Source organism: Pseudopipra pipra, chromosome Z, assembly GCF_036250125.1.
Source record: "Pseudopipra pipra isolate bDixPip1 chromosome Z, bDixPip1.hap1, whole genome shotgun sequence".
Lineage (NCBI taxonomy): Eukaryota > Metazoa > Chordata > Aves > Passeriformes > Pipridae > Pseudopipra > Pseudopipra pipra.
This window is the reverse complement of record NC_087581.1, coordinates 8,926,493-8,945,493: the sequence shown is the minus strand read 5'-3', so window position 1 is coordinate 8,945,493 and position 19,001 is coordinate 8,926,493. Positions and strand designations below refer to the sequence as shown.

Here is a 19,001-nt window from a genome sequence, read left to right as displayed (position 1 = left end):
GGGCATCTGCTACTCTCCAGGCTGCAGGGCAGGTGATTACTGAAGATAAACACAGAGCATCCTGGTTGCTTTCCTGTGCTTTACCTCCTGCTCGGCTGCTTGAAAAATGGGGCAGACCAACAAATCACTGCTCCAAGTGCCCTGGAAGAGGCTTCCCTGGAGTAGTGCCAGCTTCCCCCAAGCCAATTTGTGCTAGGGTTGATTCATGCCCTGTAGATGGGTGATTTGGGACCCTTAGGGATAAGCAGGCCTGCGGGCCTTTCCTTCTTATCATACCTGGATGCACACTGTCCCACTGGATGAGCAACAGTGTCCCCGTTTCTGCAGGGAATAAAACAGCCCAGCTACCTCCAGCCTCTGCAGGGTGCTGGTGGGCTCCTGGCCACATCCTCCATGATGTGGACCTGGGTGTCAAACCCCACCCCAAGGACCAGATGAACTACCTGTGTCCTCCCTCCCTGCCTGATGAAGCCCATTGATGAGACACCTTAACACTTGTGATTGCACCATTATGTAGCATCCTGGCCCCTTCAGCAAGAAATCCCAGATATCCTTGGGTACCCCCACAGCCACTGACACATCCCATGGGAGACCCTTGCTCCCTGTGGGTCAGGGCCATTATGGATAACACCACTGAGAGTGGTCCAAACGCTGATGCCGAAGCTTCACCATGTCTCCCAGCAGCTCTCCTTTTCAGCACAGTCTGATCCCCCTTAGCTATTTCCTAAGCTGTGTTCCAATTCTCATACTAATCCACATTTTCTCTGGTTTAACTCATAATTTCCCATGTGGCATCATAGCAAATACTTCACTGAAGTCAAGACAGATTACATCGACCACATTTCTGGGCTTAGAAAATTGTTTCCCTTATCAAAGAGAGCTATCAGGTTAATTTGGTGTGATATATCCCTGGCAAGCCCCTCTTGTATTTTTCTCCCATTTTCCATTTCTCTCCATGTTTTTAATTGCTCCCTGTTCCAAGCGTGCCCCACAGCCCCACTGTCCTGTGGGGTCAGGCTGTCTGATCAGGACTTTTCCTTCTCTCAAGCACAGGAGACACACTGCCTCTCCCCACAGCCCTGGGTACCACCACTGACCTCTCAGCTGCTAATGAGCCTTTCTAATGAACAGATGTCCTCACACAGGGGATGAGGTGTTCCCAAAGCCTTCAATGCATTGTCTTCTTTGAAGGTGCCTCTGTGACAGAGGGTCATCTCCAGGTTTTATCCTCCCTCCTCTCCCTTAGCTTGTGATGCCCGCGCTCTCAGCATTGCCACTCAGACCCACCCAGCACGGTTCATTTGGTATCAGGCTCTGCCAAGCTTACTTTTAATCTCCCCTGAAACCTGTCTGCAGAGCCAGCTCTGCTCTTCTCTCCTCATTTGCTCTGTATTTATGTGGCTAACTCCCCTTTTCATTTCCTCTGCAAGGTCTCCCTCAGCTTGACTCCTGGCAGGTCTCTCTCCCTGTGCTCGCTGACCCCCAAGACAGAGCTTGCTTTGCTAATTGACACCCTTTCCCGGTCCTCGACCCTTCTCTGCTCCCTCCCCACATCCTTCCTGTGGCGTTGTATGCTCAGGAACACTCCTGGCTTGCCTGTGGGGCACGCTTTAGGTACCGTCATTTATTTAATGAGATCTCCAGCACTCTCCACTCACAGCCTCTAGTCCCTCTCTCCCAACTGCAGTCAACTTTCTTGTTGCCCCAGTAAAAGAGAAAAATGCAGGCATGGGCCTGTTTTCATTTAATTTCCCATGCAATTGAAATGAAACAAGCCTAAGATCCCTCAAATCCCAGGTTTGGGCTCCCAATGCACGCAACTGCAGCGGGGATGCTACCACAGGGCCATCCTACAAACATCCCATGAGTCACCCATCTCCACCTCCACACCCAAGCCCATCTCCATCCCCTCCTGGGATGCTCCCAAACCCACTCCTTTGCATGAAACCACACCCACACACCTCCAGGGAATCAATTATGCCCAGCAGAGCCAGGAAACTTGGGGTGGGGAGGGGGATGCAGGCAGGGGCTGGGGGTGGCAGCGCTGGGAAAAGAAACCTCGCAGAGAACATTAAATTAAAATCCAGGCAATTAAATTAATTACTTCTAAAAGCGTCTCACCTGATTAGTTCCTTGCACAGTTAATTGTGTTAACAACACCAGACATTCGCTTATTTATTTGTCACCCTATCTCCTGGGGCTGGTGGGCCCCTCCAGTGTCCGACTGGGCTCCTCAGCTGCCCAGTGCTTAGGGGGGCTGTAAGTCTCCAGCAAATGGGAACACACAGTAATAGGAAACAGCAGGATTTGGGCTCTAATGCTGAGCAATTCCCACGGGTCCCTGAGCGGATTGACAGGGATTACTATTAGCGAGGTGCTTAGCAGATGGAGGAGCCATTGCAGAGTCACAGCGATGCCACAGCTGCAGAGGAGGTGGTTGGAGGCTGCAGCCCCCTCCCCACTACCTTCGTTTCCTGCAGACCTGGGCTGCAGCCCCTCGTGCACTGTCACAGCCTGGGACCTTTCCCTAGACGGGATCTGACAAGCACATGCCCAAGCAGAGGAGCTGCAAAACCTCTTTGTGCTGCTGCCCACACTGCACCCAGCTCCTGCCTGTTCTGCCTCTGAACTACTCCTGAACACTCCTCACCCCAACAGTGCAGTTAAGAGGCCCCCAACTCATTTGCTAGGCAGTGGCCTTTTTGTCTGCCATGCTCCCAGCCTCCACACCTGCTCGCTGGTGTGAGCCCTGCCCTCTGCTGATTGCTTCCCCTTGTCTGCTTATCACATCGCTTTTCAGCTTCTTCCAGCACTCCTACTCCTTGGCCCACATGCCAGGATCCCTCTCAGATGACCCTAAAACATGAGTCAGGCACCATACAGCATCTCCAAAATCTCTTCAACAGGTGCAGTGAACCCCTCCTGCCTGATTTTCAGGGCTTACGCAGACCCTCCTGTGACCCTCTGCCCCTGTTCCATGGTCTAGAACGGAAACACCACCCTGGCTCTGCTACAAGGTGCAGAGGGTGAGACAAGGAGTAGAGAAAGGCTCTGCTGTGTCTTCCAAACCTGGAAACATACAGCCACCTACATGATGCATCTCTAGATGGCAGAGCTTCCAGCCGGTGCCTCGCAGTATCCTCCGCAGCAATCATCCCAGAGCCGGCTACACCGGCTGGTGCCCCCAGACACCCACAGCTGCCAGTTGCAGACGCTGTACTGTGAAACACACAGTTGCTATCAGATATACAAACACAGCAGCCCCTAAAACACACAGCTGCTATCAGCTCTCAGCATCATGTGAAATACGGCACAACTCTTATCTCTCCGCCTCCGCCCCCCCACCGAGACCTGTGAATCCGTGGATCTTGTCCTTAAGATATGCAAAATGCTGGGGAACATGGCGTCCAACATCCTGTGCACCCAGGACCCTGCAAACACACAGGGATCACCAGCACCTTTTGGCTGCTCCTCTGAAACAATCATGTTGCAGTAACCCCAGCCAGGCCTTCTCCTTCCTGACTGCAATCCTCTCCGACAGCTCAGCCCCAACTCTTTCCACCTGTGGAGATGGTTGCTGTGGCCCATGGCTGGATGCAGAAGCTACATCCCTTCCCAAATTATTCCCGAGGCATCATTTAACCTATCGGCTTTGATGAAAAGTTTGAGGTGGAGGGATTGATTTCAGCCAGAATCAGTCTGCCACAGGGAGCTCACATGGTGGTGTGCAGCTGACGAGTGTACGTATGGAAAGTAGAGGGGTTGGCATGGCAGGAGGGGGCTGTGAGGAGTCAATATGGGAGCAGAGACTGTGGCTCTGTCCCTCTCAATGTGACATGCTGGGGTACTCACTTCCCACTTTCAGGGTGGTCTGGTATTTGAGGTGCCAGGCGGAGCCCTCGTAGCAGGAGTACTGGCCGCTCTGCGACAGGTCAACGTTCTTCAGGATCAGGTAGGACCCGTTCAGGTGGGACTCGTCGATGTCGGTGCCGTTTACTGTCCAGGTCACAGCGGCATCCCAGTCCATGGAGCCACACTTCATGGTCACATCTGCACCTACCCGCTCGAATTGGGTGTGGCTGTCTGTGGGGAGAAAGGGGAGAAAAATGCGTGAGCTCAGAGCCTGTGAGCATAGCTGCCTTGGAAAGGGGATCTTACCATCCCATCTGGGAAGTAAGACAAGGACTGGGGCATGGACTGACACTGTGTAGGTGGCCATGGAAGCCTGAGTTCTCCTCCTGGACCTAGTAATTATTTCTTTTAACCTTAGACTAGATTGACAAATACCAAGGGATCAGTATCCATGGACCACCTCCACCTGCAGGATGGTGTCCTCTGACCTTTATCATTGAGGAGACATATTGGAGCTGTATGGCTCCTCAGGTGGCTCCCGCGGTTCTCGCGCGGCCGCGGGGTCGCTCCCGCGGTTCTCGCGCGGCCGCGGGGTCGCTCCCGCGGTTCTCGCGCGGCCGCGGGGTCGCTCCCGCGGTTCTCGCGCGGCCGCGGGGTCGCTCCCGCGGTTCTCGCGCGGCCGCGGGGTCGCTCCCGCGGTTCTCGCGCGGCCGCGGGGTCGCTCCCGCGGTTCTCGCGCGGCCGCGGGGTCGCTCCCGCGGTTCTCGCGCGGCCGCGGGGTCGCTCCCGCGGTTCTCGCGCGGCCGCGGGGTCGCTCCCGCGGTTCTCGCGCGGCCGCGGGGCCGCCCCGCGGTTCTCGCGCGGCCGCGGGGCCGCCCCGGGGTCCCGCGCGGGGCCGCCCCGGGGTCCCGCGCGGGGCCGCCCCGGGGTCCCGCGCGGGGCCGCCCCGGGGTCCCGCGCGGGGCCGCCCCGGGGTCCCGCGCGGGGCCGCACGCGGTCCCCTCCCCCCCCAGCGGGAAAGGAGAGAGGGAGCTTCGCCGGCGTGACCTTGTGCCCTCGTGAGAAAGGAGAGAGAGGAGAATTGAAGCCTCGGAATACACAGAGGTTTGCCGGTCTGGTTTGGGGAGGGGGGGGTAACAAGGAGGCTGTGGGGGTCCTCGGACTGGAGGGTGGTCAGGTAAGTAGTGCGTGGGAAGATATGAGGAAACACGGTGGGGGGAGGACAAGATCAGAGTGGATAATAGTTTCCTCTGGGGCTTGGAGATCTTGGTCGGGCTGGGGCCTAGAGAGGGCCTCGAGCCCTAGATGGGTACGGTGGCCAGAACAGTTTCGCTCGTTTGTTTGTTTTTGGTTCACCCGTGGCTACTGCCCAGGTTTGGTATGTCCTGGATTTATCTGTTACATCCTGTAAGGTTGGTCAGGACAAAGGGCTGATCCCAGGTGCTTCCCTGGGATTGAATATAGACAGATGGCAGAAAACTAGGTAGTGTAAGACTTGGCCTAATCGTTTTTAATAGTAAGAATGCAACCTGTATACCCCTATGTGGTTGCGAGCTACGCTGGCGATGGTACATGCCTTTGGTAGGGTCGCCCATGCCAGACAGGTCAAAACTATAGGGTCAGATACAATAAATCTGTGGGTAGGATGAGCTCATTAGCCCTCTGGCAGTCATCCTAGGAGAAGGACAACTCTAATCCCAAACCCGGGCAGATGGAGCTCGCTTAGCCCTGTAAGGCCATCCATCTAAGAGAAGGTCACTCTAATCAAACCTACATCCTGAGGACCTCACTGCCACCGTCCAAGCTCGCTCGGCCCTGGCAGATGAACCTCAGGACTAAAGGGTGGGTTCAGTTCCGCGCATACTGCATCTCACCTAAAAAATCCATTGCGCAGGCTTGAAGGCTTTACCCACATGCAAAAAGTCCTGTAGCGACGGGCGAGGGTCGAAACGGCAGGTGAAAGATGCACTGGGAGCCGCAGACTCAACCCTGCATGCAGGCGGTTCAGGATATTGGTCATTTGAGACTGACCGGAGATGACAGTCTCTTGAGGCAGCACCCTGAACGACCAAGCAGCCTTTCCAAGGACAGCACTGCTTGCTCCACTCGGAGAGGGGCCTAGAAAAGGTGGCCTAAACAAAGCTCATCTCCACTTTCACCCGGTTGGTTAACCGCAGACCAACGGGCATCTTCCTCCAATGCGGTCGCACAAAGAAAAGTCAAAGGCACGCACCTGCCTCCAAAGGTGTACCTAAATTAACTCTAGCATGTTGGAACATCAGAACCATGCTCGATTCTGCAGATAGCGGACGTCCTGAGCGTCGGTCTGCCCTAATTGCCCATGAGCTGGCTCGTCTCAACATCGACATTGCCGCTCTCAGTGAAGTTCGCCTTCATGAAGAAGGCAGCCTCAGAGAACATGGTGCCGGTTACACACTCTTTTGGTCAGGCAAGCCCAGAACCGAAAAACACCTCTCAGGAGTCGGCTTCATGATCAAAAACTCTATTGTTCCTAAACTCGAAAATCTGCCGACAGGTCACTCTGACCGCATTATCTCCCTACGCCTTCCACTAAACAACAAGCAACATGTTGTCATCTTTAGTATATACGCCCCAACTCTCCAAGCTGACCCTGCTGAAAAAGATAAATTTTACACTGACCTGCGCCTCCTTACCCAAAAGGTCCCTGCAGACGATAAGATCATTATCCTTGGTGATTTCAACGCCAGAGTAGGCAAGAATTTTGAAGCTTGGAAAGGTGTATTAGGCAAGCATGGTGTTGGAAACTGCAATGATAATGGTCGACTTCTGCTAGAATTCTGTGCAGAGCAACAACTCACCATCACTAATACTATCTTTCAGCAGAAAGATAGTCTGAAGACAACCTGGATGCACCCCCGTTCTAAGCATTGGCACCTCATCGATTATGTCCTGGTGCGACGGAGAGATGTCCGCGATGTCCACCATACCCGCGTGATGCCCAGCGCAGAATGCCAAACAGACCATCGGCTGGTGCGCTGTAAACTCAATTTCAAGATCAAAATCAAACCAAAAAGGGGCAGCATCCCAAGGAGAAAACTCCAAGTTAACAATCTCCAATCAGCCACAGTAAGAGACAGTTTCCAGGCAAACCTTCAAACTAAGCTCGATAACATTCCCAAAAATTCTGCAGATTCCTCTCCTGAAACAATCTGGCATCATATTAAAAACAGCATCCTGCAATCCTCCGAAGAATCCTTAGGGTTCTCCCTCAAGAAGAACAAGGATTGGTTTGACGAAAACAACCAAGAAATCCAAGACTTGTTGAGGAAGAAGAGAACCGCCCACCAAGCACACCTTGCACTGCCATCCTGTCACGCAAGAAAAGCAGCCTTTCGTCTCGCATGCAGCAAGCTCCAACAGAAACTCCGTGACATCCAGAACAAATGGTGGATTGATCTAGCTGAAAAAACTCAATTATGCGCAGATACAGGTGATCACAAAGGCTTCTATGAGGCCTTGAAAACAGCATACGGGCCTACATACCAGGTACAAAGCCCTCTACTCAGCGCTGATGGTCAAACACTTCTGACAGATAAAACCTCCATTCTGAATCGATGGTCTGAACACTTTCAGACTCTTTTCAGTACCAACCGCACAGTCCAAGACTCAGCAATTCAGTCCATCACACAACAACCAGTAAAGTATGAATTGGATACTGCCCCCACTTTAGGAGAAACCCTCAAGGCCATACAGCAGGTGAAAATTGGCAAGGCAGCTGGGATTGATGGAATTCCACCTGAAATCTGGAAACATGGGGGCCCTGCACTCCACACCAAATTCCATGAGTTCGTGGTGCGCTGTTGGGAACTCGGCGAACTACCATCTGACCTTCGTGATGCAGTCATCATCACCTTGTATAAGAAGAAAGGAATTAAATCTGACTGCTCAAACTATCGTGGTATTACTCTGCTCTCCATTGCTGGCAAAATCCTGGCAAGAATACTCTTGAACAGACTAATACCCACTATAGCAGAAGGTATCCTTCCTGAAAGTCAGTGTGGTTTCAGAGCCAACAGGAGCACCACAGACATGGTATTTGTCCTCAGACAACTGCAAGAGAAGTGTAGGGAACAGAACAAAGGTCTTTATGTAACCTTTGTCGACCTCACTAAGGCTTTTGACACTGTGAGCAGAAAAGGTCTGTGGCAGATTTTGGAACGTTTAGGTTGTCCCCCTAAATTCCTCAAAATGATCATCTCACTCCATGAGGATCAGCATGGCCAAGTCAGATATGGCAACACACTTTCTGAGCCCTTTTTAATTAAGAATGGTGTGAAACAAGGCTGCGTTCTCGCTCCTACCCTATTCACCGTCTTCTTTAGCATGATGCTCCAAAGGGCCACAGCAGACCTCAATGATCAGGACGGTATCTACATTCGATACCGTACTGATGGAAGTCTATTCAATCTTAGGCGACTGAAGGCCCACACTAAGACCTTAAACCATCTTGTCCGGGAGCTGCTTTATGCTGATGACGCCGCCCTTGTTGCCCACACAGAAGCAGCTCTGCAGCGTTTAACATCCTGCTTTGCAGATGCTGCTGAGCTTTTTGGGCTGGAAGTCAGCTTAAAGAAGACAGAGGTCCTCCATCAGCCTGCACCTCAGGATGTCCCCCATCATCCCCACATCACCATTGGTCAATCAGAGCTCAAATCAGTCCAACAGTTTAATTACCTCGGTAGCCTCATCTCCTCAGACGGTAAGATTGACGGAGAGATAGACAACAGATTAGCAAAGGCATATAGTGCTTTTGGAAAACTCCATAAAAGAGTATGGCGTAATAAACACTTGAAGAAAAGCACCAAGATCAGTGTTTACAAAGCCATAGTGTTGTCTACTCTCTTATATGGATCTGAATCATGGGTCATCTACCGCCACCACCTGCGTCTCTTAGAACGCTTCCATCAACGCTGCCTCCGTACAATTCTAAACATCCATTGGTCAGACTATGTCACCAACACATCTGTTCTAGAGCAAGCAGCTATCACAAGTATTGAGGCCATGCTGATGAGAACACAGCTGCGTTGGGCAGGTCATGTCTCCAGGATGAAGGACCACCGCCTCCCTAAGATCTTGCTTTACGGTGAACTTGCCACTGGCTGCCGCATGAGAGGAGCCCCGAAGAAAAGATACAAGGACTCCCTGAAACAACATCTCAGCCTTGGCCATATTGATCACCATAACTGGTCTACTCTGGCCTCAAATCGGGAGGCCTGGAGACACACCATCTATAACGCAGCTGATGCCTTTGAGAAAGCACGCAGGATCACCCTCGAGGAAAAAAGGCAACGCAGAAAGAACTGTGTATTGCAGAATACACCATCTAAGGAGTCTTTCTGCTGTGCCTTTTGCAATCGGATATGTCTGTCACGGATTGGCCTCATAAGCCACCAGCGCGCCTGTAGCAAATGTGGATAGAGCCTTCCCAAATCTTCGTTCGCGAAGCCCAGCCATGATGATGATGATGATGGCTCCTCAGGTAAACATCCCACAGCACGGCCAGAGACACACACCAGCAAGGCATTGCCATTCCTGTATCTACATCACTTGTTAGAGGACACAAACCAAATACATGCATCGGAACTCTCAGCAGAGAGATGACAGAGCCCCAGGACTTGTCACCAGCAAACTCCACATATTTCCTAGCAGAGATGGGAAGGAGGTACCTCTCCTTGCAATTCCCAATCCAGGAAACCAGGAAGGAGGACTGCAACCCAACTGTGCCATGCTTTGGAAAGGGGCAGCTGCTTGGTGCATGCAGTGCTGTTTGTCTCCCTGTCTGGGTTTTCTACTCTCTCCACAATAACATGATGCCTTGCTGAGCTGTTTGATGTAGCATCTCACGAGTGGGGCATCACAGCTCATTGGGCACCAGCTGCCTAATTGAATTTTCTCAGGTTTCTGGACAGAAGCTGGAGCTGACATTCATTAATGATCCTTAGCAATTGAATATTTCCCATGTTGTTACACTTGGCTGTGCTGAGCTGCATGTGGCAAGGATAAAACCACGTGTGTGTGTGTGTGCATGACACGGGGTGAAGCAGGACAGGCAGATGAGTGGGAGATGAGGTTCCTTCAAGGCTTCATCAAGCCTTTGTGCAGAGACAAGGGTGGTTGAATTCTCAAAATACTCCCGGGCTTCAAAAACACATTTGACAACGTGCCTTCCAAGGAAACTAAGCAGCCCTGACACATGGGAAAGTCCTTGCAGGGATTTATAGCAGCTAAAGGTCACGAGACCAAAGGTGAGAGCAGGCTGCCAAATATAGCAGTAGGAGACATCACCTGGTGAAGTTTGACAGAGATCAGAGCTGGATCAGATCTGTCCAACACCCTCATAACTCACAGGTAAAAGGGGGTCAAGGCAGTGAGAGAAGACAGTGTGCTGCTGAGGCTGTCAGGGCAGCCCAATCACAGCTGGGTCCCAAAGTGCTGCAGAAAGACATCATGGTACAGACCCACCAGGCAGTTACCCTGTGTCGATACATGCACAGTGGGATCCACACCGAGAAAATGAAGCCTTGCTTCCCCTACCCTTACGGTTCTAAATGTGCCACAGCCTTCATGGAAACATACCTTGGAGTCATCACACTCACTTCCCTGAAAACATCAGCTCACTGGTGACCAAGACTCCAAACCCAAAATGGAAAACACTGTAACCTAAAAGCCATGAACAAACCTGTCCCCATGCTGTTAGGAGTACAGCAACACTGAAAACAGAGCAGAGGAAGCAAACAGGAATAGCAAAGGCTGGAAACAGATCCTACATAAGGATGGTTTAGTAGACTCAAACCCTTTATCCATAAAAGGAGACAACCAAGCAGAGATGTGACAGACGTCTTAGCAATGATGGGTGACATGAGAGGACAAATAGAGAAGGACTGATTGCTCTTTCTCCTAATAAAATAAGGGGCAGCAAAACAAGCAAAAGGAAGTGGGTATTTTTGCATGAAGTGTGATTAAATTACAGAAATCCATGTCCATCAGATGCTGTGGATGTCAGCATTTGGGAGGGGAAACACTAAGTAAATAAATTCATAGCAGAAGATACCACCCAGGGCACTAAAACACCAAGCTGCCCAGTGAGCCAGGGGCTGCTGCAGGCAGCTGATGGTGCAGCAGGATGGGAAAAGCAGCCCCCAGGCCTGTCCTGATCTTTTCTCCCTCTCCAGACATCAGCTCCTGGGTTGCCTTGATAGGTGGACCACACAGGCATGATCCAGCCATTCCTTGTGTGAAAGCCCACAGCCTAAGCCCACCTGCAAAGGAGGGAGCCCCAGGGTAAAGCTGGGCCCTGGGGGACAGCCTGGAAGATCTCAGCCGTCCTGCAGACGGTCTGTCAGGACACCTACTTCTGACAGGGATACAGCACCTTTGGGGATGTTACCCCTGCTGGGAAAGGGTGTGCTAGACACATCCAGGGAAAAACTGGGTTGTAGTGAGTAAGATGCTGCTGGGATGCCTCAGGACCATTTCAGACACTAGCCAAGGAGGGGGACCTTTGGTAAACTGTGCTGATCAGAAAAGTGTATTTCAATGGTCTTAAAAAAGTTGAGAGCATATACTGACAGGTGGAAAAGAGGGAAGAACACCTGAGATGACACATCTATGTGAGGAGGGATTCCTTTAGCTGGAACAAGACCAGATAGACAGATAGGCAGAAGTGGATGAAGATGGATGAGTGGACGGATGAATGTGTGTGACAACAGACAGATGGAGAGCAGGCTGGATGGGCACAGATGGGACGGAGGGAAGGAGGGATGGAAGGACAATAAATGGCAGTAGTGTTGGGTGGATGGCTGGCTGTTCAAATGGCTGTGGCAGTGGACAGATGGATAGTTGAGTGAATCAATGGATGGATGGAAACACAACCAGGAGAAGTGTGGATGGACAGATACAGGTATCAGAGTTTACTTAAGAGTTCCAGCATCTTACTCAAGTTTTCCTCTAATTTCTTCTATTGCATAAGGTAAAGAAATTTTGTCTTCCCTTTCCTGCTGGCTCACACATGGCCTTTGACTATCCTGTTCTTACACTTGGGATTCTGCTTGGCAGAAGCACTGGAGACAGTGCACCACCCACCAGCCTTGCGTGGGGAAAGGCTCAATGCAGTGATGGACCCACAGACCTGCCTCCCTTGCCTTGCTCCTGCCTGCCTGGGGAAAGCTCTGGGATATCCAGCTCTACTTCTCATGACTGTGGCTGAGAGCTTGTCTATAGCTAGTGACTGAAGGACTAAGCTGGGAAGGAGTGAAAGGCACCTTGAATTATTTCTTTTTTGTCCATAAACGCAGAGCAAATGCATCGGCATTCATCCAGAAGGGCTGAAGGAGCCATTCCTGGAAGACAGGTCTTTGAAAGCAACGCTCCTTTCCAAGGCAATGATTTAAGGTTTCTGATGAAGGAGAAACCCAAAGCACAGCTTCAGAGGAAGCATTTCTCTCAGCAGGGTTTGCTGAGGATCTTATTGGAGCAGAGACAGGTCCCCGTGCCCTTCCTCACCCCATTCCAGGCATGGGAGTCCCACCCAACCACACTGCCATGCAAACATATGGCAGCTCCTTTGGGAATGGGCACCATGGGGCAGCTCCCCCAGAATGCTGGAGCAGCCCTGTTTTACACTGCAGACACAAGCTCTGCTTTAGGATGGGGATGGGCAGCAGTGTCCAGAATTTTTTTCTGGGAGTCTCCACTTCCTATAGGCTGGGAATGGGTAGGCTCCCCTCCCAGCCCACCCAGAGCTTCACAACTCCCTTGAGCAGGGAGAGAAGGGAGGTTTGTCCACACTCCTGGTCATCATGTAACATACAGGATCCGCAATGGTGCCTGTGTTACAGTGCCAGCCCTGCTGGATGGACCTCAAAGAGTGATATGGGCAGAAACAGAGCCAACAGTTTAGATGGTTTGAACTAGATGTGGACGAAAAGTTATTCTCCAGGAGGGTGGTGCAGTGCTCAGACAGGAACCCCCAGAGAAGTGAGATCTCCAGCCATGGAGGTTGTCACGGCTGTGTTGACAATGCCATGATTGATCTAGTCTTCTGCTGAGGACAGACCTCTTCCAAGTGGGACATTGGACTTGACACCTCCAAAGATCCCTTCCCACCAACACTGCTGTGGTCACTGGCTACTTTGAGATGTCTGTGACCGTTGATACTTAGAGATGCCGTCTAGCCCCTGCACCACCCCACTTCTCCAAAGTATGCCACTTATTGGGTCAGGTGACATCACAAGGCTGCGATGCCATCTTAGCAAGGCTGTGATGCTGCCACCCCAACCTGCCTCTGAGCATCCAACCCCACCAAGGGCCACATCTTCTGTCAGGGCACAGCGCACCAGACAGGCACAGCATGGCTTATAACATGAAGTCCCAGATCTGGAAAGGAGCTATGGTGATGCATAATGGGGTCAGAAATTACATCTTTACCCACAGCCCCGCAAAACTGAAGTGGAGGGAAGACGAGAGCCAGTTGTGGGACAAACACACACAGCTCCCAGCACTGGACCTGGGGCAGCTTGGGGAAATGAGCTCTGAGCTGTTTGCTGCCCTACTAGTGATGAAGAGTGACAGCTTGACGGGTCCTGCAGCTGTAGAGATCAACAGGACAGTGGTACAGTAGAGATGTGGAGGGAAGATGAAACAAAGTGGCTGAGATGCAGGGTCCATGGAAGCATATTTGATGCTTCCCAAACCCATCGAGCTGTAAAATCAATAGGAAGATCATCCTCATTTTCCTCCCTAATGAATCTTGATCTATAGCGAGACTGAAAGGGCAACAACACAGGGAAGCCCTGCAAAAACCTGAGGACTGACCTGGCATACACTGTGCTGGGAAGGAGTGGAAATCCTCTTGGGACCTTCCAGCCCCACTGGTTGCTCTCCCTCTGCTCCCGCTGAGACTCCCACCCTGTCAGCATGGGCAGCTGCCAGCCACAGCAGGTGTGCTGCTGAGTGCTGGCCTACCCAGCATGCATGGACCCATGGACGAGGCACTCGGGGTCTGTGCCCAGATGCCTGAAGGATCATTGGAACAGCCAGAAGAGAAAGTGGAGAAGATGGTTTGCATTCCTGGCACCAGCACTCACCACAGTCCTTCAATGGGGGTCTTTGACCCAGGGCCTGTGGCAAGACAACATCCAGCAGGCACACATGAGGCCAAAATCGTCCTTGCTGTCACAGCGATTTGCAGATAGACTGGAACAACTATTTCCTCTGGAGTACTCTGCCCAAACGCACTGTGGGGTTGTGGCTCATGCAGGCAGAGAGAGAGCAAAGGAAGGTACTGCAGCGTTTCTGGGGAGAGGCACAAGCACTCTGCATGTTACACAGCCTCAGGAAGCTGAAGCAGTGAGAAAGGTCATGTCTCTGCTTTTCCTGACAGGACATGGAGCATTTCTGCAGTAGGATAGAAAACTACACACATGTCTTTGGATAGAGGCATTCACATCACCCCACTAGCCTTCATAACTCCCTCTCACAGCTAAGAAACTAGCCCCAAATAATTATCTCAGTGGCTAATTAGCTGTCTGTATACACAATAAATTATACGTTTAATATTTACATGGTGCCAGGACTACGCCAAGAGCTTTCCAAGGATATAAACCAGAAAGGTCTTGCACTCTTCAGCTTCCCATGGTAATTGAGATGAATCAGCCCACAGGAGATCAGCTGGGAGCCCAAGAGGATGGAGAAGGCAAGGGGGCAGAGAAGGGGCCAGGAGAGGATGTTCTGGCCTTCTCCAGCCACTAAACAGGGTAGTGGCACATCCTGTGGCCTCTCTCTTGCTCCAGGACCCATGTTCACTGGCCAGAGCAGCATCAACTGTTTCCAAGGGATGCCAGTGGCTTCCCTCCCATGTGCAGCCTCATAGCCTTGAGGTCTGCCTTTCTTGAGATGAAACAGCCTCTGGCTTTGGAGAGGGTTTCCCGATTCCTTGAAGCACACCCCACCCTTGATCTCCTCACATCTATTTCCCCTGATGCCACTTGGTCTTTGCACAGCTTTTGTTGCCAGCAGAAACCTTCCCTTCAAGGAGAAGAAATTTCATGCTTAAGGAGGCACTTCTTCCACAAGTGATTTAAAACTGGATACATCTTTGTAAGGAAACAGGCATAATTAAGTGTCATCGATGTAGCCAAAGATATGGACTGTTCCAAGTTAATTTTGTCCATTAATGAAGACTTGCAGAAAGCAGAGCCTGCATTTGTTTGCTCTACTTTGGTAAATCCCTGGAGTCAGCAGCTTTGCTCTTGACAAGAAAAAATAATTAGCAAGAAACTTTAATTAAGAGATAACAGATGGGTGCTAAAGGACTTGTACTCAATCATGCCACGATAGCCTGGAAGCAGACCTTGGTTAACTTCAGGGGTGTTGTGAAGGAGGCACTTTACCCCTCCTACGTGCTTGGCTCAGGGCAAGATCCAGGGCAGGAAAGCCTCTTCTCTCAGCCTGGATGCGACCACAAAACATTCTCCTGTGAGGAAAGCCCTGCTCCCCCTGGAGAAGCTTTCCTCTCTGCAGCAGCCTCACATCCCACCACTGCCCTGCTGAATGCACCTCCCTCTGCAGCTGCACCCCAAAGCCAGCCAGGGATGTCCATCGTGAGGGGACAAGGAGCTTCATGGCCCTTCTAGCTGCTCAACTGCATAAGGCTGGTGCTTCTACCATCAACCTTGGTGCAACATCTGCTGGGCCTTTCTGAGGGTGAAGGGACACTTTTACCATCAAATGTTCCATTGTCACAAATGATAATTCAATCCATGGGCTCCCTTTTGGACATGATGGTCCAGCAGTGGGGAGGTGTGATGCCTGCTCTGCTGTGAGCTTGACGATGCCATCCCCCAGACCGAGCTAGGTGACACAGTTGGGATGGCAGCACTGTCAGGATGGTGGCACTTGCATCGCTTGTGCACAGGGACCAACAAGGCTACACAGTGGCAGGGCATCAGCACCCTCCTGGGGACAAAACACAGTGCTAAACCCAGTAGGAAACCACAGAACAGAGATCCACTGCTGGAAGCAGAAGCCACACAGACTCACAGCAGAAGCAAGGGCCAAGTCCTTGCTGCAGCATTGGTTCAGCCTCATGGGAGGCAGCAGCTCCCCGTGCCTTTTGGGCTGTGGTCCCACGGGGCCTGCTGGCAGACATGGTGGCAGGATGGGGAATGCTGCTTTAGCACACAGGTAACTTAGTGTCATTTTTCTGCTTGTACCATATCGTCAGACTGTCTGAATCAACAGGTTTGGCCTGGTCTGAGTGAGATCTCACCAGGGCACCCTGTAACTGGATAGGACTATTATGTCTGTGCCTTGTCCTGGTATTGCTGCATTTTCATCAGCCCCACGTTGGGACAGAGCCTCTCTTTAGACCTGCCAAACCAGATCAGCCCAGAGCCTCATGCTGGCAGTGCTCCTGGTTGTAAGCCAGAAGGGCTCCATGTCAGAGATAGCCTTGTTTTCCTTCATGCCATCACACCCAGCTCTTGTTGGAAGTAGTAGGAACTGTACAGGGATGTGCTGCCCCAACAATAACTTGACGCTGGTCACAGGGGTCAAGCAAAACTGGAAACAGCAACCAAGTCCATCCTGACTCAGTAACAAGAGTCTCCTCAGCCATATATGGGTAGCAGACCCTGTAGAAGCTGCCCTTTCCCATGGTTTCAAGGTAGGAGTGAGCTCTGCCAGAGGGTGCTAATGCTGGTGTGCACCCATCTGTAATGGTCACATACCTCTATCACTGATCATGCTCAATTGACATAGCCAGGACCAGGAGAAGATGCACCTCTGCTGTTACTTCTGCTTTTCTGTCCCAGTTGCTCTGCAGCAGAGAGGTCTGGATTCTGTTGGGCTGCAGAATCTGATCTTAGCTTTTTTTTTTTACCCCCACAGGAGACTTTGCATCCCAGGAGGGAAACTGAGCTCATGTGTTGATCTGTTTTCCAGAAGGTCTTGGTAAGACCATCACTTGGATGTCCTAACTCTTCTGGTCCAAGTGTTCTGGGACTCCAAGTGCTCTCATTACTGCAACTGGCTGAGCTATGACACCATTTTCATCCTAAGGCAAAGGGAAAGCTTGCCCACTTGGCTTCCTTGCAAAGTCATCTTGAGGAAGAGCAGTTGCATGGCAAAGCAGCAACTCCTCCAATCCCTTGCAACTGCATCATGGCTGCCCCAGCATGTGGAGGGGTGTGATATGGGGGGGAAGGTGTTGGAAGACCAGGGGGACATGAATGGCTCTAATGGGAACCAGCACAGAGCAGAAAAATCCCACCAATATTCTTCAAGCCAGGGTCATTTGAGCCTTCAACCTTGGCTGCCAAGTGACTGGCGTTAGCACCACGGATGAATTAGAGACTTGCTTTCTGGTCCTGCTTTTTCATGCAGACAGGACAAATAACTCTAGGCCACAAAAGAGTGCTTAGATCAGGCTTTTCAATGCTGTTTAAGGGGAAATCAATATGATTCGGAATTAGGTGCCCAAATCACAGCCATAAACACAAGAAAAGCTCATTGTGGTCCAGCAACAGCGTGAAGACACCTGTATTTACTGAGCTTTGGGGAGGGGCCAGAGCCGGATAGAGACTTCGGGGCTCCTCGCACCCTGCTGATCTCAACCTGCCTTTTCATCCCGGTGCACAGCGTACACTTCCTCACCACTGCTTGCCAATGCCCGCACGCCCTCCCCCAAATGACAGCCTTGCTCCACAGAAATACTCTGGGGGCGACTGCTATTTGTTCACACAACAGCCCGGCTCCCGCTTCACCCCACTCAGGGTTGCGGATTAGCATCAGGCATCGTGCAGTGTTTTTTTATTAGCACAGAATTATGGAAGTCAGAGGCGTAAAAGACCTGTTGGGTCCCACTCAGTCCATCCTCCTTCTGCCAAGACAGTATTGGTCCCTGCAGCATATTTACTATTTCTCCAGTCTAATTTTACATACTGTACAATCTGTGCTGTGCCAAGTTACGATCCCTGTGTGAGAAGCAGAGCTCTCAATTTCCAGGCTCTTGGGTGTGTAAAATCACAACCGCGATGTTAAATTAACTTTTTTTTCCCTTGCATTTAATCATTTAATAGCTCTAAAATTCAGCCCCTCAGGCTCTTTCTGTCTGTCTGTTGGCTTGGGTTTTGCCTGCTGTAGGCCAGTGGCTTGTCGCTTACACATGTAACACTCCCACCCCTGGGTGGATCGGCAGCAGCTGGGCTTGAAGCTGGGGCCGCTACAACTTAACACATAAACTTCTGCAGCCTGAGGATGGAAAAACTCGTTGTTTTCTTAACCACAGGTACAGGAGGTTTATCCTCCTCCTTACAGTCCAGACCTGCAAGAAGGAGGCAGCACAGAGTACGCTGCACACAGGGATGGCGCTCAAAAGCATTATCCAAGCTGGACTGAGAAATCAGAACAGAGGTGCAACCTTCAGTACCAAGACAAGGGAGGATAGGGAAGCACTGAAATATTCCAACTGGTGCTTTGTGCCCAGGAACTTCCAACAGAAGCATCACTACTCCCTCCATCTCTACATCCACCCAAAATTACACTCCAGGACTCATTTCTTCCCAAGCAAGGGATTTCTTCCCCCTGCACCAACACCAAGACTTTTCTTTGTGTACATAGCTACAGGACGGCAGAGGAATTGAGCTGCTGCCAGAGCAGCATGAGGAAGAGGGGGGAAGAAGAATAGATGCTGATAAAATGGGAAGCATTTTCCCAAGTTTGGGGGGGGAGTTTGACTCAGTCACCATCACTCCTCCAAGTAACTCCTGAACATCTGGAGCCCAGTGCTGATTTCAAAGCAATATTAAAAATAAGGCACCCATCTACTCTGCCCTGTAGGGGCTCTATTAACCACTAAGACAAGGCACTGGGATTTGCATTGGTAATAACAAAATACTACACTTGCATTTCATGCCTTTCACTCTGAAGGATCCTTAAGCAACACCAAGCCTGGAAAGCATCACTGGCACGTCCTGAGCTGTGTCACAGTCTACAGAGCAGCAGCCCACCCATCACAGAGTATCTGCTGGGTGCCAGCACCTCTGTTGGGAAAGATGGGCACATATCAGATCCATAGCACACTGGAAAGAGAGGAGACACAAGATAAA

At 51.3% G+C, this 19,001-nt stretch overlaps 1 protein-coding gene across 3 annotated transcripts in view; it reads right to left on the bottom strand.

Annotated features, from left to right (window-relative positions):
• CNTFR (ciliary neurotrophic factor receptor) overlaps positions 1-19,001 on the bottom strand; it is a 206,588-nt gene that overhangs the window by 54,021 nt on the left and 133,566 nt on the right. For all 3 annotated transcript variants that reach the window (XM_064642348.1, XM_064642349.1, XM_064642351.1), the window contains one exon: positions 3,853-4,083. In XM_064642348.1, coding sequence (XP_064498418.1) covers positions 3,853-4,083 — 231 coding nt within the window. The remainder of the gene's footprint in view (positions 1-3,852; positions 4,084-19,001) is intronic.